Source organism: Amia ocellicauda, chromosome 5 (assembly GCF_036373705.1).
Source record: "Amia ocellicauda isolate fAmiCal2 chromosome 5, fAmiCal2.hap1, whole genome shotgun sequence".
Classification (NCBI taxonomy): domain Eukaryota; kingdom Metazoa; phylum Chordata; class Actinopteri; order Amiiformes; family Amiidae; genus Amia; species Amia ocellicauda.
In genome coordinates, this window is record NC_089854.1 from 126,133 (window position 1) to 151,319 (window position 25,187).

At 50.3% G+C, this 25,187-nt stretch overlaps 1 protein-coding gene across 1 annotated transcript in view; it reads right to left on the reverse strand.

Moving 5' to 3' along the window:
* Positions 1-20,438, reverse strand: part of tmcc2 (transmembrane and coiled-coil domain family 2) — a 33,126-nt gene extending 12,688 nt beyond the window's left edge. Inside the window, exons 1-2 of the mRNA XM_066702996.1 lie at positions 19,670-20,438; positions 15,555-16,076 (exon numbers count right to left, since the gene is read on the reverse strand). Of these exons, the coding sequence (XP_066559093.1) occupies positions 15,555-16,076; positions 19,670-19,870 (723 nt within the window). The 5' untranslated portion in view covers positions 19,871-20,438. The remainder of the gene's footprint in view (positions 1-15,554; positions 16,077-19,669) is intronic.
* Positions 20,439-25,187: the final 4,749 nt, after the last annotated feature.

Here is a 25,187-nt window from a genome sequence, read left to right on the forward strand (position 1 = left end):
GCAGAGACAAAGACAGACAGAGAGGCAGAGAGGGAGACAGAGAGCACGACAGAGACAGGGGTCAATTCACACCCAAAGTCCCCCTGAGTGACGCTGGTGTGACAGCACTGAGCCCATGTCAATGGGACAGCACCCCAGCAGGACCAGCTTTCCTTTCACCTGGCCGAGCCTCAACTATTTGTCCTGCGGATGTAAACAACTCCTCAGAGCCACAGCGGGGTGTCGCTACGAGCCCAGCACCTTCGCAGAGTAACAGCCCCTGCTGCCCCCCCAGTAAACAGCCCCTGTGACGGGTACACTCCATACCAAGCACCCCCCGCACCCCCACAAACAGCCCTGCGTCTGCAGCCCCACCACAGCCTCTGGGCAGGGGAGCCAACTTCACAGACGATCTTAAAGACGAAAAGAAAAAGTGCATTTCACACAACACCCCCTGGAGTCCCCACACAACTATAGCCTTCGTCTGAGCCTTGCTCTCCTCCCTAGTCATCCCTCTCTCCTCTCCTCTCTCCCCTCTGTCCTCCCCAGTCATCCCTCTCTCCTCTCCTCTCACCCCTCTTTCCTCTCCAGCCCCAGCACTGTCCTCTCACCCCTCTCTCCTCCCCAGCCCCGGCGCTGTCCTCTCACCCCTCTCTTCTCCCCAGCCCCTGGTGCTGTCCTCTTACCCCTCTCTCCTCCCCAGCCTCGGCGCTGTCCTCTCACCCCTCTCTCCTCCCCAGCCCCGGCGCTGTCCTCTCACCGCACACAGGTGCAGCGATGGAGCCATGTGCTGCCACACGGATGCAGGAAGCAGATGTCACCTAGTAACAGGGTCCTCAGCGTTCGAGGCTCCTCCGGGCAGAATGGTCAGGTGGGACAAGGACGCCTCTCGTCTCCGTGCGTCTCGGCTACGTCTCGCAGCCGCCCTGCACACAGACTCCCTGCCCTCTCTGGCAGCAGCGCTCATGGGCTCTGCGCCCCCCCACCCTTCTCCCTGTGACTGAGACAAGTGTGCCGAAACCTGAGCCGGCTGGGAGAGCGGGGTCAGAGGGGGTCACAGCTGTGGAGTGGGGCCGAGGGGCAGGGGGCTGTCAGTCAGGACACACCGCAGTGAATGGAGCGACTCTGAGCATGCCCATCTGTCTGTCTATCTGTCTTTTCGTCTGTGTGTGTTTGTGTCTGTCCATCTGTCTGTCTGTGTGTGTGTGTGAGTCTGCGTGTGTGTGTATATGTGTGAGTGTCTGTGTCGGTCTGTCTGTGTGTGTGTGTGTGTGTGTGTGTGTGTCTGCGTGTCTGTGTGTGTCAGTCAGCGTATGTGTGTGTCAGTATGTGTGTGTATGTGCACGTGTATGTAAGGCTATGTTTGGATGTGTGCATGAGTGTGTATATGTGTGTGCATTGTGTTGTACTGTGTTGTGTTCAGTGTGATACTCCCACCCTAAGGCATCAGGCCAGAGTGATGATTCATGAAAATATAGTAATAAAAACACTAAAAGAAAAGCCTCCTCTGCCGCCCCCTGTGTGCTCAGCACACAGTTTCACACACCCAGAGTTTGTCGCCACCCGGCGGTGAGAGACTGACACTGCACACGCTAATGACTGATTGCAAAGCACTGTTAATAATCACAACAATAAACCTCATGAAAATATTACTGACTTCCACAGAGTAAAGACCGACACCAATACAGTATGCATGTTTCTACGCTCAATATTGTTTGTTAAACCACTAATAAGAACATAAGAACATAAGAACATAAGAAAGTTTACAAACGAGAGGGGGCCATTCGACCAATCGTGCTCGTTTGGTGTCCATTAATATCTAAGTGATCCAAGGATCCTATCCAGACTGTTTTTAAATGTTCCCAAACTTTCAGCTTCAACCACATCGCTGGGTAGTTTATTCCAGATTGTGACTACTCTCTGTGTAAAGAAGTGTCTCCTGTTTTCCGTTTTGAATGCCTTGAAGCCCAATTTCCATTTGTGTCCCCGGGTGCGTGTGTCCCTGCTGATCTGGAAAAGCTCCTCTGGTTTGATGTGGTCGATGCCTTTCATGATTTTAAAGACTTGGATCCCCACGTAGTCTCCTCTGTTCCAGGGTGAAAAGGTTCAGTTCCTCAGTCTCTCAGTAGGACATTCCCTTCAGACCTGGAATAAGTCTGGTTGCTCTCCTCTGAAATTCTACACTATTGACAATATACCCTAGCATTCTGTTTGCCTTTTTTATTGCTTCCCCACATTGCTTGGATGGAGAAAGTGAGGAGTCCACATAGACTCCTAGGTCTTTCTCATGCATTACTTCATCTAGATCTGTTCCTCCCATAGTGTAATTATAGCAGACATGTTTGTTACCTGCATGTATTACCTTGCACTTGTCCACATTGAATTTCATCTGCCAGGTGTCAGCCCACAACTGAATATTATCTAAGTCCCTCTGAATAGTCTGTGCTGCCGAGATTGTATCTGCTGAGCCACCTATTTTAGTATCATCTGCAAATTTGACAAGTTTGATAACTATCCCAGAGTCCAGATTATTAATATATATTAGAAAAAGCAAAGGCCCTAGTACTGATCCCTGTGGAACTCCACTAACAACCTCCCTCCAGTTAGAAGTGACTCCTCTAATCGACACCCTCTGTTTCCCATACATCAACCAGTTCATAATCCATCTACTTACATTACCCTGAATACCTACAGCTTCCAATTTGAGGATCAGTCTTTGGTGTGGAACCTTATCAAAAGCTGATCATATCATATGCTTTCACCTGATCTACAGCTGCAGTTGCATGTTCAATTTTTTAAAATAAATTAGTAAGACATTATCTGCCTTGTCTAAACCCATGTTGACTATCTCCAAGAATATGGTTTTCATTGAGATGCTCCTCTATTTTCTGTCTCATCATTTTTTCCAACATTTTACAGGTGATGCAGGTGAGACCGATTGGTCTGTAATTTCCTGGCTCAGTTTTGTCCCCTTTCTTGTGGATTGGTATGACATTTGCTGTCTTCCAGTCAGTTGGCACATCCCCTGTTCTAAGTGTCATTTGGAATAATTGAGTTAGCGGCCTATAAATAATTTCCCTAATTTCTTTAAGTACTGTTGGAAATATACCATCTGGCCCAGGTGATTTGTTTGTTTTTAATTCTGCTAGTCCCTTTAGTACCTCCTCCTCATTTATCCTGATCTCTCTTAGGGTTTGACTGGACTGATTGTCAACCTGTGGCATGTCATCTGTCTTTTCATTTGTGAAAACCTCTGTGAAATACTCATTTAGAATATTTGCCACATCTTGTTCGTTTTCCAAGATACCTCCATTTTTGCCCTTTATCTGTTTCACCTTTATTGACTGCTTGCTGTTATAATATTGAAAAAAGCTCTTTGCATTGGTTTTAGCTCCAAGAGCTATGTTTCTTTCTATTTCCCTCTTTGCTTTCCTGATCCCTTTCTTAAGATCTCTTTGCAGCTCAACATATTCTATGTATTTTGTTTCATCACCATCCCTTTTGTATGCGCTATACAACATTTTCTTCCTCTTTATATTTTTTTGCATACCTCTATTAAACCATTTTGGCCAATTTGCTAAGTTTTGGTACAAATTGCTCCTGAGCTTCCAGTAGTATATTCTTAAAATATACCCATCCATTTTCAACTAACTCTGTATCCAATGTGCTCCAGTCTACCTCTTCTAAGTGCCGTCTCATACGTTCAAGGTTTGCTTTTCTAAAATTGTAGACCATTGTTTTAGACTTGGACCTTGTTTTTTGAAAGAATGCCTCAAAGCTAACCATGTTGTGATCACAGTTTGCCATTGGTTCTCTAACTAGTGTCCCCCTGACTCTATCTTGGTCATTTGAAAAGATCAAGTCAATACATGCGCTCTCCCTGGTTGGTTCCCTGACAAATTGAGTTAGAAAGCAGTTATTTACCATCTCAACCATTTCCATTTCCGCTTCTGTAGTCCCCACTGGGCTTTCCCAGAAATTGAAATCCCCCATTATAACAGCCACATCCTTGCTACATGCAGTCCTGATTACACTGTACAATGCAACATCATGCTGAATATCTGAGTTGGGTGGTCTGTAACACACTCCTACCACTAATCCTCCAGATCTCTTGTTCAAAAGTTTCACCCACAAAGATTCTGTTCTGTTACTCGGATCTAATTTGAGTTCTTCTGCCTCAATGTCATTTTTCACATATAATGATAGCCCACCCCCTCTTCGATTTTGCCTGTCTCTCCTAAACTGTGTGTATCCTTCCAACTTGTATTCATCCCCATAATTTTCTGTAAGCCATGTTTCTGTCACTCCTACAACATCATAGTCACACGCCAGCACTGTGGCTTCCAAGTCTAACATCTTGTTCCTTATACTCCTGGCATTGAGGTACAAACATTTCAGGACTTTCCTACTGGCAGTTTCCCTTGTAGACCGTCCGGTTTGTATAGGTCCCATCTATCCCAGCCGAAAGACCAATGCTCCATAAACCTAAACCCCTCTTCCTTACACCAAGCTTTCAACCACGTGTTAAACTTTCTAATCTCAGCCTGTCTCCCTGGCCTGGCACGTGGTATTTCAGAGAAAATTACCGTGGAGGTTCTGCTCTTTAGTTTTGTTCCTAACTCTTCAAATTTGTCTTGCAGAACCTCTGTCCTACCTTTTCCTATGTCATTGGTTCCAATGTGGACCATGACCAGTGGATTCCCCCCGGCTTTGGCCAGTAGCCCGTCTACTAGTTTAGGGAGATCTGCAACCTGAGCACCAGGCAGGCAAGATACCATGCGGGTCTCCTTATCACTAGAACACACTGTGTGATCTACACCTCTAAGAATTGAGTCTCTTACTATAACTACCTCCTTCTTCTGGGGGGGAGTGGGCACCATGGTGCTCTGGTGGTCAACTGCCCCCCCATCACCCTCTGAGCTGTCACTGTCCAACTCGGTGTCCAGCAGTTGGAACCTGTTGGGCAATTCAAGCTCTTGGGGTGTTTCTAGGGGTTGTGCACGCCCTTTTCTGTGGTTACGACCTACTGTAACCCAGCAGTTCTCTACGCTGTCCTGCTCTAAGATCTCAACTCTCCTAGGTTTTGTTGTGCACACCATCTCTCTCATGGGCTGATTGACCAATTCTTCTATATCCCTAATACAGCGCAGATTGACAAGCTGAGCCTCAAGATCACAAACCATGATCTCTAGGATTTCAACATGCCGACAACGTTCACAAATGAAGCCTTCTTGGATGAGTTCATCCAGGAAGGCAATCATTCTGCAAACCTGACACTGTAGTGGCCACATGCTTCTAAATGTTACTTTTTTTTTTGTTTGTTTCTTTATACTTCTCTTGGTTCCTGCTGCTAGTCAACTGCCTAACTTTTGTCAGTGAGAAACAGCACAGTTCTTTCTAAAACAGCTGCTTTAAGTAGCTTTTGTCTACCTGCCCCGAATTCACACCTAACTGGCCCCACCTGGCTCCTCCTGCAACAGAATTCCTGCTAGTCCTAGACAGAAACTCCCTTCTACAACCTGTTTACTTTCACCAACTCAGCATCTGAACTGAATTGACTTCAATTTAGGCAAACTACAGACAATGCTAACGTCAATTTAAGGCAAACTTAAAACAAAATGAGCAATGCTAAGACTATTCTGAAACTAGTCAAATAACAAGATGGCTACCTCTCACCTGTACTCTCCGGTCTCTCTCTGTGGCAACTTGTAAATACTTCTGTTTTCACTGGTGTGTGTTTTATTGTACAGTTCAATATTGTATTGTCTGGTACTGTGTTTTATTCCGCCGTGTTGTATTGTACTGATTGAAACCCCCCCATCACTCCCACTCTCCCCGGCCCACACGGCCACAGTCTATCTCAGGGTCTGCAGAGGGAGATGAGGAGCAGCACCGGGCCAGAACCGCACGGTCCACACAGCAGAGCCCGCTCTCGCTGCCTTCCAGGGTTAACTATACAATTCTAATCCAAATCCTAGGAAATCATTGGTGACCTTCTTTCCTCGCAGCATGGTGGATTAGTATGCGGTGAATTAGCAGGCAGTAGGACGGCAGCGTCGGGGGCTCAGTGCGCGCGCGCGCACACACACACACACACACACACACACAATCGTCAAAGATACACACAGGAGGCCCGCACCGCGGCTCCCCTCTACACACAGCTGTGCCACTTTCACCACTGAGAGCTGAAAATAGCACGCCAGACACTGCCCTCGGACTCTAACTCCTCTCAGTCCTTCAGAACGATGTTCGCAATGATGCAGAGTAGGATGTAAACAGACAATGCCAGCACCCCCCCGAGAGCCGAGCAGAAGGGAATAGCGACTCACCTCTGGATGCACCATGCCAGCGCAGCGGCCCAATACCCACCGAGCTGCACAGCAGCGGGCTGATCCCCCTCCCTCCCTCCCTCCCTCTCTCTTTCTCGTAGGCTGACAGCACACAGTAAACACACACACACAGCCCAGAGCACCGCGATGCTGTGCAGCTCAGCTCTGGCGCTCAGGCTGTCCGGGCCCCTGGGTCACCATGGCGCTGTGCTGGCTGCGCAGAGCTCTGGCACGGACCGAGTCGGCACCACAGACAGCGCCCAGCCTCGCCCCCCCAAGATCTGCTGAGCCACAGGCCCGCCTCTCGGGACGGCTCGTCTGTGGAGAGGAGGAGCTTAATCCCCTTCTGTCACCAGCTCAGCGCACATGGCAGGGCAGCAGCCGGGGGGCCGGGCTCACAACACACATGTTCTATATACTGGGACAGGGGGCTCCTGCCACATGGACTCGATGCGTCTGGGGGGCTTACAGGACTGACCGGCCAGCCTGTGAGTGCGGCACAGTGCTGCCTCCTGGGCGGCACCACACCCTCTTAAGGAGCCTCTGCTCCCAAAACAGGAGAGACAGAGAGAGTGGGGAGTCAGGAGGGACTGAGACACACTGGCCTGGGGAGCTGAGAGTTGAGTTGTTGAGTGTTGTTGTTTCAGGACAATGTGCTGCTGGGTCTTTATTTGAGTAAAAGTATTTCACTTCCTTTAATTCCATTTCTGACTCATGGGTGCCAGTTCACAATACATCCACACTGACTACACACTGTATACCTACACACACATACACACACACTGCTGACCCTGAACACACTGTATCCCTCCTGTAACAGTGTGTGGGGTCCCTCTCTATACATTCAACTGATAACAAACACACAAGACAAAAAACTCTCTGGCAGCCAAATCAGTCCCTAATCCAAGTCTGATGTCAATGTCCACAAACACTGTCGCGTTACAGTCGTTCAGGTCCTTCTCTCTCTCACACTCGGGCTCTCCAATCTACAAACACACACACTACATCTGTGCACACTGTATACCTACACACACACAGACTACACACCACACACCTCTAAGCCTGATGCAGCCGTTTCCCGTGCCACCCAGAAGGGGCAGGAAATGACCACCCACATTCACTCTGGATTCACAATACACACAATCTTCACAACGAGAGTTAGAGGTGATATTAGTGGAGTATTGTGCGGCATAGTGGCACTGTGGCACCGGGGCATTGGGGCGCCTCGCAGTTACTGAAGGACAGCCATGGAAGGGGTTAATTAAAGACCCACAGCGTGCCCGCCCACTCCTCACTGCCAAACCGCTGAGCTGGCTCTTCCTTCAAGATCATCGCCTTCAAGCAGATTAACGCACCCAGCCTCCCCCCCACAGCTGGGCAGCACGGTCAGCTGGCCAGGCCCTGATTGGCTGCTGCTGTCTGGCCACCTGTGTCCTCAGTGGGCCCTGGGCAGACAGAGCGAGGGAACCCCTCCGCCTGCTTTGGGGGGGGCATAATTCCGATAGCGGTGCCGCTGAGGTCCTTTCTCTCACCGCCCACGGTGTCACCAGATGGGCTCAGTGGGCTTCAGCGTGTTCTGACCCGCACACCCGTCACCACTTCTGGTGGTCAGGCTGCCCTGCACTGCTGGGGGGGCTCCTCAGCACTACACAAAGGAAATGCAGGGGCCCCTGCTGTCTGTGGGCCGAAAGGGCCCGACCCTGCTGTCCTGCTCCCGTGGCAGCAGACTGGCCCCATGGCACAAAACCAGGTCACATTGTATTCATATCACTCAGATCCTAAGTATCAGATTTAAAGCAGAATGAGATTATAGAACTGCGGCCGCTGATCGATGTACCGTGAAGAGCACGTGGTCGGCCTGTTCTGGGAACCGCGGAGTACAATGGGGTTCTGACACACGATCACGGCGCGCTGCTCACCGCAGAAACACAACACCGCCCACAGAGCAGCGGGGCCGGAGCGGACGACATGTGATCTCTGTGACTCCGCGTCCCGTGTCACGCATTTCCTAAAACCGACGATGTGATGCCGCGGAAGCCGGGCTCTCAGTGCCTCGACTCAGCGCCTGCTCGGGTTCTGTCTCTATGGCAACAAATTCAGCTGGGGCTCCCTCTGGTGGTCCGTGTGCGCAGCGCACTGCAGGCCCAGGTCAGTGCAGATGGTCCCATGCCTATTCTGCTGTCTGTGTGTCAGCATGCTCTAGACTGAGCACAGAGCCTCTCCTCAGCACGAGAGCAGCTGCGCACACTTCCCTCATCGACATCGCAGGAATATTCGGAGGATTAAAACACAGCTGAGGGTGTGAGTCACAGCTTCTCTCCCCCGTTCCCTCGCTTCGCCGAGTCTCATTAGGTGCGGAGCGACAGGACGCCGGGTCACATGAACGCCGGGTCTGTCTGGGGGCCGAGCGGCGTCTGCTGTCCCTCTCTGTGCATTGTTGTGGATCAGCCCTGAGAGCTTAACCCTGTGTGTGTGAGTCTCAGAGCTGGCATTGTGACTGATCATGCTGCTTTGAAGAGGCCGCTGTTCTTCACCCCCCCCGGTGCGTTGCACTCTTATGAGCAGGGGGGAGCACCCTGGGACTCAATGACTGTTCTGTTTCAGAGGCTTCTCTGTGTCGGGGTCTGAGTGTTTACCATGCAACGCTGTCACACTCCTTTCTCTGAAAACAGACTTCCAGGAAACAGGCTGTCACTCGCATCTCCTGGAAGTCGGGGGCCAGGCAGGAGGGCACTGGGAGTGGGGGAGAGGCATCACTCAGGGCCTGCAGGGGACAGTACTCGTCTGGGAGACCCAGGAGGCTCCTGCACGCTACACAGATCACCCCACCCAGCCCATGTCACTCCATCCCCACTCAACCCAACGTCCCTCCACCCCATCTCTCCACATTCTTTCTGGACATATTAAACTGCATTCAAGCCTCTCTCTGTCGTACTGACGTGCAGATCCTACGCTACAGGCTGGCAGTAGACATGCTCCTGCTCTCAGGGCTGCGTTGACGGGCTGTGGGGATTTCACTCACGCACAGCCAGAGGTCAGGCCACATCCAGGAGCCGAGGCAATCTCATTCCGCTGCTGCAGCACTTTACAATATTAAGCAGGGGTTCCAGCATCAGATATTCAGCACATATTGATCCCATCGTGATGAGCAAAGTGCTGAGCAGCAGACATGCACATGCAGCGTAGCCAAGACCCCCGAGAAGACTGCTGACGTCCCACCACACGGGTCAGCGGAGGTCACAGTCGGACTCTCAGCGCAGTGTTCTCTCAGAGGGAACAGGACAAAGGCATCAGAAGCTGAGCCCAATAATACAAAAAATGTATCAAAAAATGTACAAAAATACAAACGATGGGACGTTTCTCATGCTGACAGGGAGCCGTTTCACTCTCACAGCAGGCTTGGGCACAACAAGCACAATAAAGCACTTCCTGCACAAACAGGCTTTGAAAGGTCATATTACAGTTTCCCAGCATGCACTGCAGTATGAGCAGCGAGGTGCTCTGAAGACCGGGGGCAGTCTGTCTCTCTCTGACAAGACAAGAGGGCTCTGCAGCTGCACCTGCACTCCTACCTAATTACACTAACGACAGCGAGACTACCTCCCCAGACCCCCAGCCACACATAATTTCTGCTGCCAATTATAGCCGGCCTGCCAGTGACACAGAACAATGGGAGCAGGAAGACTGGTCACCCGATAAGAGCTTGAATCCTCAACTGGGGGGGCAGCTGAGATTCACTGAAATTCACTGGGATGCAGAGACGCAGGGACGCAGGCCTCTGTGATCCCGGCTGGGGAAAGGTTACTCCTCTGGTATGCGCTGGTGTAGCTGGGTCAAAGGTCAACTCTCATGGAGGGTTTCCTACAGCCCTTCCGCAAAGGATTAGCAAATTATTTTCACATAAAAATAGTGAGAGAGCGCAGTGGGGGCATCTCTACAGGGCCACAGTGTGGATTGAGACAGCGCAGTGGGGGACAGCGCTGTGAGAGTGAGGCCCCTGGCAGATAAACGGGCCGATCCTAGCACAGCCGCAGTGACATCAGTTCCCCCCCCGGCCCTGCCAGTCTGTTGTTCACCTGACAAAGACTCGCTGCCTCTGATTGAAAAGCTCTTTCATCACTCAGATCACTTTACACAGAGACCGGGGACGAGGAGCACCAGGCGGGAACAACAGCGCGGACACAAAGGGCTGCAGCCCAGCTGACTCTGAGGCGCCCTGTCGCACAACACACAGTAAACACAGGCAGCCTCCCTCTGCACTAAGCCATGGCTGCACAGTGCGGTGCTGCATTCACAACACCCTCTCACAACACACACAACACACTAACAGACACTCACGTGTACATGTACTGTCACACTCAATAGCACACACTCACACACTTAACTCTGACAGACCAAACCCAGGCTGATCCAGTAACAGGCGTCTGACCACCAGGTTTATCTGTGCTTGGTATCGGCGCTGAAGCACACACACACGCACAAACACACACACACACGCACGCATACAAACACACACACACATACAAACACACGCATGCACGCACAAACACACGTACACAAAAACACACACATGCACATGTAGCGTTATGTTGCGTGTATTTGGATAAGAGCATTTTGTCTCTGAGCTGAAGCACTGATCTAAAGAAGACCTCTCCCCCCCCAAAGTTATCAGATTTCCTTAGCTCATCAGCTTGGAACTGGTTTGCATCAAATTGACAGTTTTGGGGAGGATGGCACCGAGAAGAGGCCAAATAGTTTGGAATTCTGCTGGAGAAAGGGGCCTGTAGGTGATAAAAACTCTTTGAAGTGGACGAGAGCCGAAATCCCGACATAGAGCTACGAACCCGGGCCAACCGGCATTTCCAAAAGATGGCATGGATTGACATCAGTCATAAATCAAGCCCCCCTCCAATAGGACACTGGGGGCTGAAACCGAAATCCAATCTCAAGAACTCAGGGACCAATCACCTATTGATCTGACAGACTATAAGGAACAACGGACAGTCTTTTCTTTCAATTCTTTTAAAGGACTTTATTAAATAAAGAACTTTACAGACTGCACTGCCCGCCTGTGCCCACCTGATCAGTGGAGTTTTACAGCTGGACAATTGACTAAGTTGACTGAATACGAAAGTGTCAGTCATTTAAATAGCTTTTTGAGTCTTAAGAAACTCGACCCTTGGAACAAACAGGGCCCTGCTTTCCTCAAAGACTTTGTCTTCAAGTAACTACGATGGAAACCCTGCTTACAAAGAAGATTTTGTGCACAACCTTGGAGCCTTCAAACCAGTGGAAAATCTGTTTGGAAACGACTCTACTTTCGCGAAACCCCAACTTCCAGGTGCATCGACTGAGTGGAAGTTCTTGGACAAAGCCGAACCGGACTGCCTTTGTTCCAAACCACACAGACCTCGTGCCGTGTGCTGTTATCTGAGCCCGAAGACAGAGAGGCCTCTCTGCGACGAAGTTCAGATAAGTTTAACAGTTTGGAGTTCATGATTCATGACATTTGAGAAATCAATTAGAAATGTTAATCTGTGATTCATAACTCTAGAATGTGTGTTATCATTTAGTTTTCTTAAATATAAATGTGTGTTGCATTAAACTGTTTTGTTGATAATTTTAGAAATAAAATCTGTCAACGCCGAGAAATATCTTCTCATTCCTGTTTAACTGTTTAGTCTGAAATTGACACAAGTTAATAGACATTAGATTATTGGTGGCCCTGCCTATCCTTAATCATTGAATAATAATCAGTTAAGGGAAATTGTGGTAACAAGTAATGATAGGATCTTTCTCGGCACCTAAACGTAAATGAGACTGATATATATATATAACGAGAAGTTACCTGACATAAATACTAACCTGCGTAGTTATTTAATGTCTGACTAATAATACTAACGAGAGACTCACCTTCGTCTTACTAACCGGTATTGTAGTCAATGTGTTTATAACCTTTTTTGTTTAACGATTGTGTTATCATATGCGATCCCATGGTCTTTGATTTGGTCACGGGAAGTGATTTGTCTTTGATTTGTTGATCTAGAGTTGAATTTTAATTAGTTTTTCCCTTTTGTATAATTAGTGTAGTGCTACATTTAGTCTTTGTTTTGAATAAATTTGACAATTTATATCTTTGGAATTGGTGTCTGCGTCCAATTATTACAGAAATTGAGTTCTACAAGATTCCAGGATTCGTGATAAGGTGATACTATAAATTCACTTCTTTAATTGCACAACCACACACGCACACGCAAACACACACACGTACACACAAACACGCACAAACACACACACACGCACGCACACACACGCACAAACACACACACTTGTATCCAGCAATGAAAAAGGCTGCTGGTTTCCCTGACAACCCCCACATCTGTCCTGGAGTCAGTCATGTGACCATGGTCTCCCGCTCTCTCATGGCTCCTCCGCTCCAGGCACAGGCCTGCTTCTGCACACATAGCGGGGGCACCGCACTCACACTCAACCATCCAGCAACTTCCATCTGACAGGCTTGTGAGAGAACGACACAAACCCCAGAGGAAGCAATAACACAATGACACCACAAGTACTGCACTCTCTCTAGGTCACACAACCCCCCCCACACACACACTGCTGTGTCCCAGGGAGTCCACTGTCCGTTTCCTGACAACTAACGTATCTTTGCTTTTACAGGGCAGCTGTGTGGTGCTTCTGCAACAGTGCTGCAGTCCAGGGTGGCAGAGGGAAGCAGAACCGCCTCCCCAGGTCATGTGGTGCTCAAACAGAGGAGCCCGGCTGGCTGTGTACTGCCCTGCCCACTCACACTGCCCACTTACACTGCCCTTCCCCCTCACACTGCACTGCCCACTCACGCTGCCCTGCCCTCTTACACTGCCCTGCCCTGCCCACTCACACTGCCCTGCCCTGCACTGCCCACTCACACTACCCTGCCCTGCCCTTCCCCCTCACACTGCACTGCCCTGCCCACTCACACTGCACTGCCCTGCACTGCCCACTCACACTACCCTGCCCTGCCCTTCCCCCTCACACTGCACTGCCCACTCACGCTGCCCTGCCCTCTTACACTGCCCTGCCCTGCTCACTCACACTGCCCTGCCCTGCCCACTCACACTGCCCTGCCCTGCCCACTCACACTGCCCTGCCCTGCTCACTCACACTGCCCTGCCCTGCTCTCAGCCTCAGGGCAGAGGAGGATTGTGTTCAGTCTGTTTCCATTACATCACTCCCAAACAAAAGGGTCTGGGATTACATTACTCCTCTGCTGCTGTCTGTTCAGACTACAGGAACACAGAGCCAGGCCCCAGAGCACAGCTCCACACAGAGTCAGAGCAGCCCAGAGCACAGCTCCACACAGAGTCAGAGCAGCCCAGAGCACAGCTCCAAACAGAGCCAGAGCCCAGAGCACGGCTCCTCTCAGAGCCCAGAGCCCAGAGCCCAGAGCACAGCTCCACACAGAGCCCAGAGCCCAGAGCCCAGAGCATGGCTGACGGCTCCACACAGACAGACAGGCCAGGGGTGTCTATACAGACAAGAGGAGCCTCTGGGCCTCAGCGCTGATGGACTGCAGACTGCGCAGCCTCCTGCAGCAACACCGCACAGAACAATCTATAGAACAATGTGTTAGCAAATGTGAAACCACTGAAACCGTCTGCTAATTCTTCTTCTTCTGATTATTATTATTATTAATGTTTTTTGGGAGAGCTGTATTATGTGAAACGCACTCGCACTCCAAGCAGCAGGACGTGTCCCAGCCGTGCAGTCCAGGGAACGCGAGTGCAGCGCTGTCACAGATCCCCACAGATCATCGCGGCTTCATTCTTCCATCAGGAGGAAAAGCAAGACATTTCCTGTGAGCCGAGCGCCGCTGCGTCCCTGTCTGATCCCCCCCAATCGCCCTCTGGCCCCCTGCCTGCAGCACAGGATGCCCTAGTATAGCAGCCCAGCCGCAGGGCAGGGGGCAGGAATGTTTTTCTTTAAAGGCTCTGTGGAGTAAATATTTTCCCTCGGAAATTTGGAGGGCAGCCTAGACAGTCCCCTCTCTTCAGGGGAATGAATATCGCTGCCCTGCCCTGTGAGCTTCAGCTCAGCTTTAATTACAGAGCTGCTCAGGGTCACGGAAGAGCACTGCCCAGCTACAGCACACACTACACACAGTGCTACACAATACCATCTCACACTGCCCTGCAACGCTGCACTGCCCAGCTACAGCACATTACACACAGCGCTGCCCAGCTCACACACACACTGCACTACACAATAGCACCACACACTGCCCTGCAACGCTGCACTGCCCAGCTCATACACACAGCTCTGCACACACTACACTACACAATACCACCACCCACTCGACTATAGCGCTGCCCAGCTCATACACACACTGCACTACACAAGGCACCTGATACTTCTGACTCCAGATTTTGCTGAAGCAGTGAAACTAAACAAGTCACAAAAAAAACCAGTCAATAATGATATACATATAGCATAAATAACGATGACAAGTAACAAACATTTTGAAAAACCTGCAAAAACGAAATGATGCAATAGCACAGTGAGGTTGTGTGAATACTATCTGCGCTGTTGCCTGTGTAAACGAGCAGCCTCGCTCTGCTGCGGAGGAACCGCAGCTGCAGGTGTCTGCGCAGAGCTCCTTCTGGCTGCTACAGCGGGAGACAACAGACCGTCAGCGTGCGGCTCGGCTATATTTAGCCTGCGCTCTGGTCCGGCGAGGAGCGGCCCTCCCACGCTGTGGCTCCATAACCACTGAGACCCTGCGTCTGCACCTGCAGAGACCCCTGGCCTGCCCTGCTGTCTTACCTACGGCTACGCAGTCACTGACCGCTTTCATTAGCACTAATAAACACCACCCAAACAAATGACCAGTCTAACAGAAATCAGTACGACGATGAGGGAGTATGAGATCGCGGACTGTGTCTAAAGCTCGACCACTCAGCCCAGGACCCCGGTCCCGATTACTGCATCCGTGGAAATGCACTTCACAGCTGTGCACATCTGGAGCAGCGTTCCTCACTGACTGGGGGGGCAATAGTCTGGCATTGTTGGAGGGACTGATCAACACTAATTTAAAAAATGTGCTCATTAATGTGGCAACAGAGCCAAGGAAAGCAGAGCAGCGTATCAAATCAGTGGAGAGTAACCGGACTCAGTCTGTATCACACCGCGATGGTGCGCCGAGGCCGGACCCCAGGGCCCGGAGTGTCTGCACCGTGCCGGCGGACTCACCTTCTCAGCGCTGCGCTCGGGGTCGTCGGGGGGCCACTGCAGCGAGGCGTCGGCCACCAGCAGCGCCGTGTCCGTGGTGGAGGAGGAGCGGGGCCGGCCAGGGTGCAGCAGGGCGGTCAGGGAGCTGTCCTGGGGGGCGCGCCGGGCCAGGTGGGGGCTGACGCTCTTGGGCCCGTCGGCCGGGCCGCTTTTGGTGCGCCGGCTGCCGCTGTGCAGGCTGGCGCCGCGGCGGATGGAGGGCCGGGCACGGATCTGCTGCAGCACACGGTTGAAGGCGGTGGGCCGCGCCGGCAGGTCGTGCAGCGACACGGCGTACGACACGCGCTGCATCTCCGGCGATCGCTCCTTCTCGTCCGCCGAGTCGTGGTCCGAGTGGCCGCCGCCCACCGCGCCGGCCAGCTGCAGGGAGTGCGCCGAGTCCTGGGAGCTCTGGTGCTCCCGCTCCCGCGAGCGGCGCCGGCTGTGGAACAGGTGCTTCAGCCCGTGGCCAAACATGGAGCCCTCCGACAGCTGCTGGATCTTCTGTCAGGAAGCACAGAGCAACACAGCATCACACAGGGCACACACCACAGGGTAACACATCGTCACACAGGGCACACACCACAGAACAACACAGCATAACACAGGGCAAAACACCACAGAACAACACAGCGTCACACAGGGCAACACAACACAGAACAACACAGCGTCACACAGGGCAACATAACACAGAGTCACACAAGGCACACACACCACAGGGTCACACACCGTCACACAGGGCACACACCACAGGGAAACACAGTGTCACACAGGGCACACACCACAGAACAACACAGCGTCACACAGGGCAACACAACACAGAACAACACAGCGTCACACAGGGCAACACAACACAGAACAACACAGCATCACATAGGGCAACACAACACAGAACAACACAGCATCACACAAGGCACACACACCACAGGGTAACACAGTGTCACACAGGGCACACACCACAGAACAACACAGTGTCACACAGGGAACATAACAGAGAACAACACAGCATCACACAGGGCAACACAACACAGAAAAACACAGCATCACACAGGGCAACACAACACAGAACAACACAGCATCACACAGGGCACACACCACAGGGAAACACAGTGTCACACAGGGCACACCCCACAGAACAGAGCATCACACAGGGCAAAACAACACAGAACAACACAGCATCACACAGGGCACACACACCACAGAACAGAGCATCACACAGGGCAAAACAACACAGAACAACACAGCATCACACAGGATACACACACAACAGAACAACAGAGCACACACACCACAGAACAACACAGCATCACACAGGGCACACACCACAGAACAACACAGTGTCACACAGGGCACACACCACAGAACAGAGCATCACACAGGGCAAAACAACACAACAACACAGCGTCACACAGGGCACACACACACCACAGCGTCACACAGGGCAACACACCACAGAGCAACACAGCGTCACACAGGATACACACACAACAGAACAACAGAGAACACACACCATCACACAGGGCACCCACACACCAAAGAACAACACAGCGTCACACAGGGCAACACAACACAGAACAACACAGCGTCACACAGGGCACACAAACCACAGGCAACACAGCGTCACACAGGGCACCCACACACCACAGAATAACACAGTGTCACACAGGGCACACAAACCACAAGCAACACAGTGTCACACAGGGCAAACACAGCACAGAACAACACAGCGTCACACAGGGCACCCACACTACAGCACCTAGAAAATAAACCTGTGATTTACAGTCTAAGGCCCCATTTCTGACCAGCAGCCCAGCTGCTGGTTATTCTGAAACCTTTCCAATGAGATGATTTAGCCATGTCTAGTGGACTCAGTGACACGTGAGCTCAGTGAGAGCAGCAGCCAGCAGGTGAGCATCCCTTCCCAAGTATTCAACCTGTGTGAGGGATTTGTGAATTGCACAAAGCACAGCCCCTGGCTCTGCGATGAGCTGGCTTCAGTGAAAGTGAGCCTCAGTCCGGTGCAGCAGGCACTGGCTACAGGCCTGGAGTCCTGGACCGAGCAAAATGGACCGGCGTAAACCCAGGGAGCAGTACCGCGATGTACAGCCCTACAGCTGCTGTCACAGAGCCCACGTGTCCCATCAGAGTCAGCGCCGCTGAGATAGGCAGGGGGGGGGGAAAAAAGTATGTTTGTAGATGCAGTGTGTGCTGTGTGTGCAGCCAGCTCCGGGGAGGCTGTGTCAGGCTGTCATATGGCCTGTCAGCTCTGACGTGCCTAAACGGCAGCCAGGCTGTTGGAAACCAAACCACGCATGCCCCCCGGCCCAGCCGCCCTCACTCCCACAGCCCCCACTGCAGCTCCATCGCTCTGCTGCTGCTACATTTCTGCACAGGCCCTGGCCGTGATTGTGAAATCATCCCACAGCTCTGCTGCGTTAATCTTGTAGGTTTTATTGCAGAATTATTTCCCCCCACCAGACTTACTATTAAAAACTAATCATGCAGTGATAACGCATTACATTATTTCTGAAAACAGGTCACAAAGGAGAAGGCTACCCTGTGGGCAGTGGGCAGTGTCTGTGGGAAGGAGAGCTCGACACAGCTGTCAGTTCAGGTGTGAGTGCAGCTCTGAAGGCCCATGTCTGGCCAAAGACCTTCACAGCATCTCGACTTCTGACCACAGAAACCGCCACAGACTGTTCCACCAGGCAGAGCGATTCGGTGCAGATGGGCACCAGGCACAGCTGGTACTGGCTTTCTGTTGACACTGAATGAAAAGCTGCGCTTTTGTTTTAGGGTTTTATTCATGAAGTGTTTGAGTAGGGCGTTCTATGCAAAAGGGACATTGAAGCACCACAATACCTTTTATGTTGCCCTTGCCAAATGATAAATTATAGATGCTGGTTTGTTATTGTGACACCTGAAAGTGCCAACACACCTGTAAGTGAAGCGTGTTCAGGACGTGCGTGCAACACCAGTGAGGCAGTGACTGCTGCTGCACTTATTAATGAGTGATTTCCTTTACATGAAACCCCACGCCAGTGCTGGCTTCTCGGAGAGGGAATAGTCAGTGCGCGTCGGAGGGGGGTCAGTCAGTCACTGTCAACACGCAGGGCAGCTGGGATGGAGCGCTGGCGTTTGTAATGAGAGAGGCTTCGGCTCCCTCACCCTGTGATGAACACAGCAACTCCCTCCCAGAGGAGGGCAGGGCCAACTCCAGGCACACCTGGACGCCCCATTCTGGAGGCAGCAAGAAAAGCCTCTGCTCTCACAGGAAGGAAAGGCTGATTTCCCCACTGCCTCGTTTCTGCAGGAGGGCAGTAACCTGAACCCCAGCGCGTTGCAGGGCCGGGTGGATAGAGTGTGGCTGTGTGTTTGTGTTGTTGATACAGAGCAGCAGGCCAGGCTGATTGCGCTGTGGATGGCACAGCAGATATACAGCAGGGGTTTCAGTACAAGCAGTTTAGAGGATTGTGCAACATGATAATTACGGTGGGAAATGTTTGGCACATACGGGGCTAATTTCACTACAGGAATCTGCTGGTGCTTACAGCACAAAACACTTTATTTGTTATTATGAACAATTATTACAACAACAACATAATAAACTGGGAATATCTCATGTTTACAACTACAATAAAGTCAAATGTGACTGGCTTCTAAAGCTGACATGTATTTGAATGGGCTGGCTTGATTCAAATGTGAACAATAAAGGCACACGGGCGAGTTTGGGGTCTGGGCTGGCAGGGACCCGCAGCGGGAGCGGGCTGTGCGGCAGACCGAGTGAGTCAGTGCCTGCGGGGACGGAGAGAAACGGCACCGTGCAGCGGTGCTGCCCACACTGAGGCTGCGTGTGTGAAAATAGCCAACAGGAGCAAATGCAACCCACTTCTCCCCCTCTGCCCTTCGTGGTGCAGGACCTGCTCAGCATCGCCACAATGCCGGCTGTGCGCCTGTATAGTTTACACAGGACACACAATCGCCCCGGGCAGCGTGCCGCCGCTCCATCCTCCCCGGCGTGCGGCGCCGCGCACCACGCCTTAGCTCTGCAGCGGACACATCACACGCATGCAACACGGGCGGAAAGGGCCAAATACCTTGAGATCGGGCGGCTTGCTCCGGCTGACGGCAGTGTGCGGGTGCGGGGGAACGGCGCCAGAGTCGGGGCTCCCCGCCGCCGCGTCTCCCCCCTTCACCTCCACGATGCACACGCTGGGGGTGTCCTCGATGCCCGCCCGGGCCCCCGCGCCACTGCCGTCTTCAACCTCGGTAAAATCGTCCGATTTGCACCGCTTCATGTTGGGTTACTGTACGGACCACAGCGATGAGCCAGAGAGAGAAACTGCATCCGCGTCCGTGCTTCTGCCAGTGCCCTTGTCCCCCCGAGCGCTACATCAGCGGTACAGGACATCCGCCTCCCTCGGAGAGATGCGCAGCGACGCAGGACCACTGCCGCACGGCGCGGCGGACACACATCCACTCGGCTACGGCGTCCGCCCGGCTGCGGTGCTGCCGTGGGAGTATGAGCGGGCAGAGGGTGTTGTTGAGGCGCAGCCGAGGCTCCAGTGGAGGGGGCTCCGCGTCAGACACAGCCGGGCTGCGGCCAGAGGCGGCTCCACACGCCGGCTGCAGCGCGTCAGGCAGCGGGGCACATGGTGCTCAACAGCGCAGAGCAGACCGCCGGTGTGGCTACAAGATCGCTGCTGTTCTCATATTATTATTATTATTATTATTATTATTATTGAACGCATCCGCCGGCGGCGCTCTTCTCCGGGTATCGTTAAACGAGGCCCTGCCAGCCGCTGCTCTCGGTGTGAAGCGCCGCTGTCACTGAGGCTCCGCCCGGGCTCTCCGGTCCATGTTGCGGCCGCTGTCAGCCTCTCTCTCCGCAGCCCTGGAGAGGCGGAGACCAGGCCTGCTGGACACTGAGTGACAGCCGGCACAGCCAATGATGTCGCGCAGGCGGTCAGTAACGGATCTTTTCCAGCCAATGGCGTCGCGCAGACGGTCAGTAACGGATCTTTTCCAGCCAATGGCTTCGCGCAGGTGGTCAGTAACGGATCTTTTCCAGCCAATGGCAGGCCTCTGCTGGGCGGGCCTCTGCTGGGGTACCTTGAGCAAATTGTGTCCATGAGTAACTGTATGTAAAGATATGGACGTCTCCTATGAAATGCAATAATATATAATTTCATATGTATTGATAGTACGCAGGTTAATATCAGTGCTCGTTTCCAATCGCAGTAGTAGGCGTGCTGTGTAGTTTAGGTTAGGAGTAGTATGCATCTGCAATTGTATCTAAAATGAAGTGGGTTAAGAGCTGTAGTGTAAAAGCAGGTATGTTCATAATAATGACAGTGTCAATTTCCCAAACACAGACTGGGAAAGCCCGGTTGGGACTACAGAGGCAGAAAGAGAGATGGTTGAGATGGTAAATGACTGCTTTCTAACTCAATTTGTCAGGGAACCAACCAGGGAGAGAGCATGCAATGGTCTACAATTTTAGAAAAGCAAACCTTGAAGGTATGAGGCGGCACTTAGAAGAGGTAGACTGGAGCACACTGGATACAGATTCAGTTGAAAATGGATGGGTATATTTTAAGAATATACTACTTGAGGCTCAGGAGAAATTTGTACCAAAACATTGGCTAAAATGGTTTAATAGAGGTACGCAAAAAAATATCAAGAGAAAGAAAATGTTGTATAGCGCATACAAAAGGAACAGAAACTAAACAAAATACATAGAATATGTTGAGCTGAAAAGAGATCTTAAGAAAGGGATCTTAGCTCTTGGAGCTAAAACTAATTCAAAAAGCTTTTTTCCATATTACAACAGCAAGAGGACAATAAGGGAGGAAGTGAAACAGATAAAGGGCAAAAAAAGGTATTTTCTAAGAACATTCAGTTCCTCAGTCTCTCAGTAGGACATTCCCTTCATACCTGGAATAAGTCTGGTTGCTCTCCTCTGAACTGCCTCTAAAGCAGCGATATCTTTCTTGAAGTGTGGTGCCCAGAACTGTACACAGTTCTAATTTATTAGATTTGTTTTCTAATTGCAGCTGTAGATCATGTGAAAGCATATGATATGATATACTTTTGATAAGGTTCCACACCAAAGACTGATCCTCAAATTGGAAGCTGTAGGCATTCAGGGTAATGTAAGTAGATGGATTATGAACTGGTAGATGTATAGGAAACAGAGGGTGTCGATTAGAGGAGTTGCTTCTAACTGGAGTGAGGTTGTTAGTGGAGTTCCACAGGGATCAGTACTAGGGCCTGTGCTTTTTCTAATCTATATTAATGATCTGGACTCTGGGATAGTTGGCAAACTTGTCAAATTTGCAGATGATACTAAAATAGGTGGCTCAGCAGATACAATCTTGGCAGCACAGGCTATTCAAAGGGACTTAGATAATATTCAGTTGTGGGCCAACACCTGGCAAATGAAATTCAATGTGGACAAGTACAAGGTAATACATGCAGGTAACAAAAATGTCCACTATAATTACACTATGGGAGGAATAGAACTAGATGAAGAAATGCATGAGAAAGACCTAGGAGTCTACGTGGACTCCTCACTTTCTCCATCCAAGCAATGTGGGGAAGCAATAAAAAAGGCAAACACAATGCTAGGGTATATTGTCAAAAGAGCAGCATGTACACTCACCTAAAGGATTATTAGGAACACCTGTTCAATTTCTCATTAATGCAATTATCTAACCAACCAATCACATGGCAGTTGCTTCAATGCATTTAGGGGTGTGGTCCTGGTCAAGACAATCTCCTGAACTCCAAACTGAATGTCTGAATGGGAAAGAAAGGTGATTTAAGCAATTTTCAGCGTGGCATGGTTGTTGGTGCCAGACGGGCCGGTCTGAGTATTTCACAATCTGCTCAGTTACTGGGATTTTCACGCACAACCATTTCTAGGGTTTACAAAGAATGGTGTGAAAAGGGAAAAACATCCAGTATGCGGCAGTCCTGTGGGCGAAAATGCCTTGTTGATGCTAGAGGTCAGAGGAGAATGGGCCGACTGATTCAAGCTGATAGAAGAGCAACTTTGACTGAAATAACCACTCGTTACAACCGAGGTATGCAGCAAAGCATTTGTGAAGCCACAACACATACAACCTTGAGGCGGATGGGCTACAACAGCAGAAGACCCAACCGGGTACCACTCATCTCCACTACAAATAGGAAAAAGAGGCTACAATTTGCACAAGCTCACCAAAACTGGACAGTTGAAGACTGGAAAAATGTTGCCTGGTCTGATGAGTCTCGATTTCTGTTGAGACATTCAGATGGTAGAGTCAGAATTTGGCATAAACAGAATGAGAACATGGATCCATCATGCCTTGTTACCACTGTGCAGGCTGGTGGTGGTGGTGTAATGGTGTGGGGGATGTTTTCTTGGCACACTTTAGGCCCCTTAGTGCCAATTGGGCATCGTTTAAATGCCACGGCCTACCTGAGCATTGTTTCTGACCATGTCCATCCCTTTATGACCACCATGTACCCATCCTCTGATGGCTACTTCCAGCAGGATAATGCACCATGTCACAAAGGTCGAATCATTTCAAATTGGTTTCTTGAACATGACAATGAGTTCACTGTACTAAACTGGCCCCCACAGTCACCAGATCTCAACCCAATAGAGCATCTTTGGGATGTGGTGGAACGGGAGCTTCGTGCCCTGGATGTGCATCCCACAAATCTCCATCAACTGCAAGATGCTATCCTATCAATATGGGCCAACATTTCTAAAGAATGCTTTCAGCACCTTGTTGAATCAATGCCACGTAGAATTAAGGCAGTTCTGAAGGCGAAAGGGGGTCAAACACAGTATTAGTATGGTGTTCCTAATAATCCTTTAGGTGAGTGTATATTACAACTTAATGACTGTCTGATATACACTAATGACTGATACACTAATGCTTTGTATTCTACATCAGCACTGGGAAGCATAAGAAGAACATCTCAATCAAGACTGTGAGGGCCTCCTCTGCAGGATTGTATAAAATAATAATTGTTTTTAATTAATTAAAAATAAATAAGACTGATTATTGTCTTTGTTTTAAATGGTTTTAAAGCACAGGGTTTTGAGTTGTTTTTTTATGTTTATGGTTTGTCTGGTGTGTTGACTGTCTTTAATATTAGAAAAATAAATGTATTAGACTATTTTGTTTTGTTTTAGAAATATGTTTTGTTCTTTATTTTGTCTAATGCATTTACCATTTTTTTTAAAGAGAACACATCCGATTGTTTTGTTTTGGTTCCATTGTTGTTATTTTGGCAGTTTGCCACTTTACACAAATTGTTTTGATAATTAATGCACTTTTGATTCACTTGTTTGGTTGAAAACTTTTAAGGATTTTAAAAGTTTTCGAAATGATTTTGGAATTGTATTTTTAAAAAGATTTTAATCATGAGTATTACAATTTTGAATGTTTTTTTTCTTTGTAATGTATTATTATTATTTATTATTATTTTTATTTCTTGGCAGACGCCCTTATCCAGGGCAACTTACAACATAAGTGCAAACAAAGTGCAAAACTACAGTAAGTACAAGGCATCAATCATTACAAATTCAATTTAACTAAAACATAGCAATTCAAAATAATACATTTTACAACTTACAATTTACAAGTACAGTAAGTGAGGTCCTACATCCTGGACGGTGAAAGCTAAGTGCTGTCAAGATGTCGGGTCACAGACCAGAGCTACAGGAAAGGGAGCAAGGAGGAAAACAATCAAGAACGCGAGAAGCATAATAAAAACTGTGAAGTGCTATCTAGCAGGGATAGAGGACTAATATTACAAGTGCTGTCGGAAAAGATGCGTCTTGAGTTAGCGCCGGAATGAGGTCAAGGACTCTGCTGTTTTGACTTCGGTGGGCAGGTCGTTCCACCATTTAGGGGCCAGGGATGAGAAGTGGAGAGGAGGCAGAGTTAGGCTTCTGGCACTGGAGGAGCGCAGTGGTCTGGAGGGGATGTATGGAGAGACAAGTGACTGAAGGTAGCTTGGTGCAGTGTGGTCCAGACAGCGGTAGGTGAGGGTCAGTGTCTTGAACTGAATGCGTGCCGCTATCGGGAGTCAGTGGAGAGAGCGGAGCAGTGGAGTAGCGTGTGCGAATCGGGGCAGAGAGAATACCAGACGAGCCGCAGAGTTCTGGATGAGCTGGAGCGGCGGGCAGTAGATGCAGGCAGGCCAGCCAGGAGGGAGTTGTAGTAGTCCAGGCGGGAGAGGACCAGGGACTGGACGAGCAGCTGAGTTGAGTAGTCGGTGAGGAAGAGTCGGATTCAGCGTATGTTGCTCAGGAAGAATCTGCAGGTGCGTGTCAGCGTGGTGATGTGCTGGGTGTAGGAGAGCGCAGGATCGAGGGTGACTCCTAGATTTTTAGCAGAAGAAGAAGGAGAGAGTGTGGTGGATTCCAAGGGGATCGAGATGGAGAGATCAGCAGAAGGTGAGGAAGAGTGGGGGAAAAGAGGAGATCCAATTTGGAGAGGTTGAGCTTGAGGTGGTGCGAGTGCATCCAGGCGGAAATAGCAGACAAGCAGGAAGAGATGCGAGAGGGGATGAGAGGGTCAGAAGAGGGAAAAGACAGGAAGATCTGGGCAT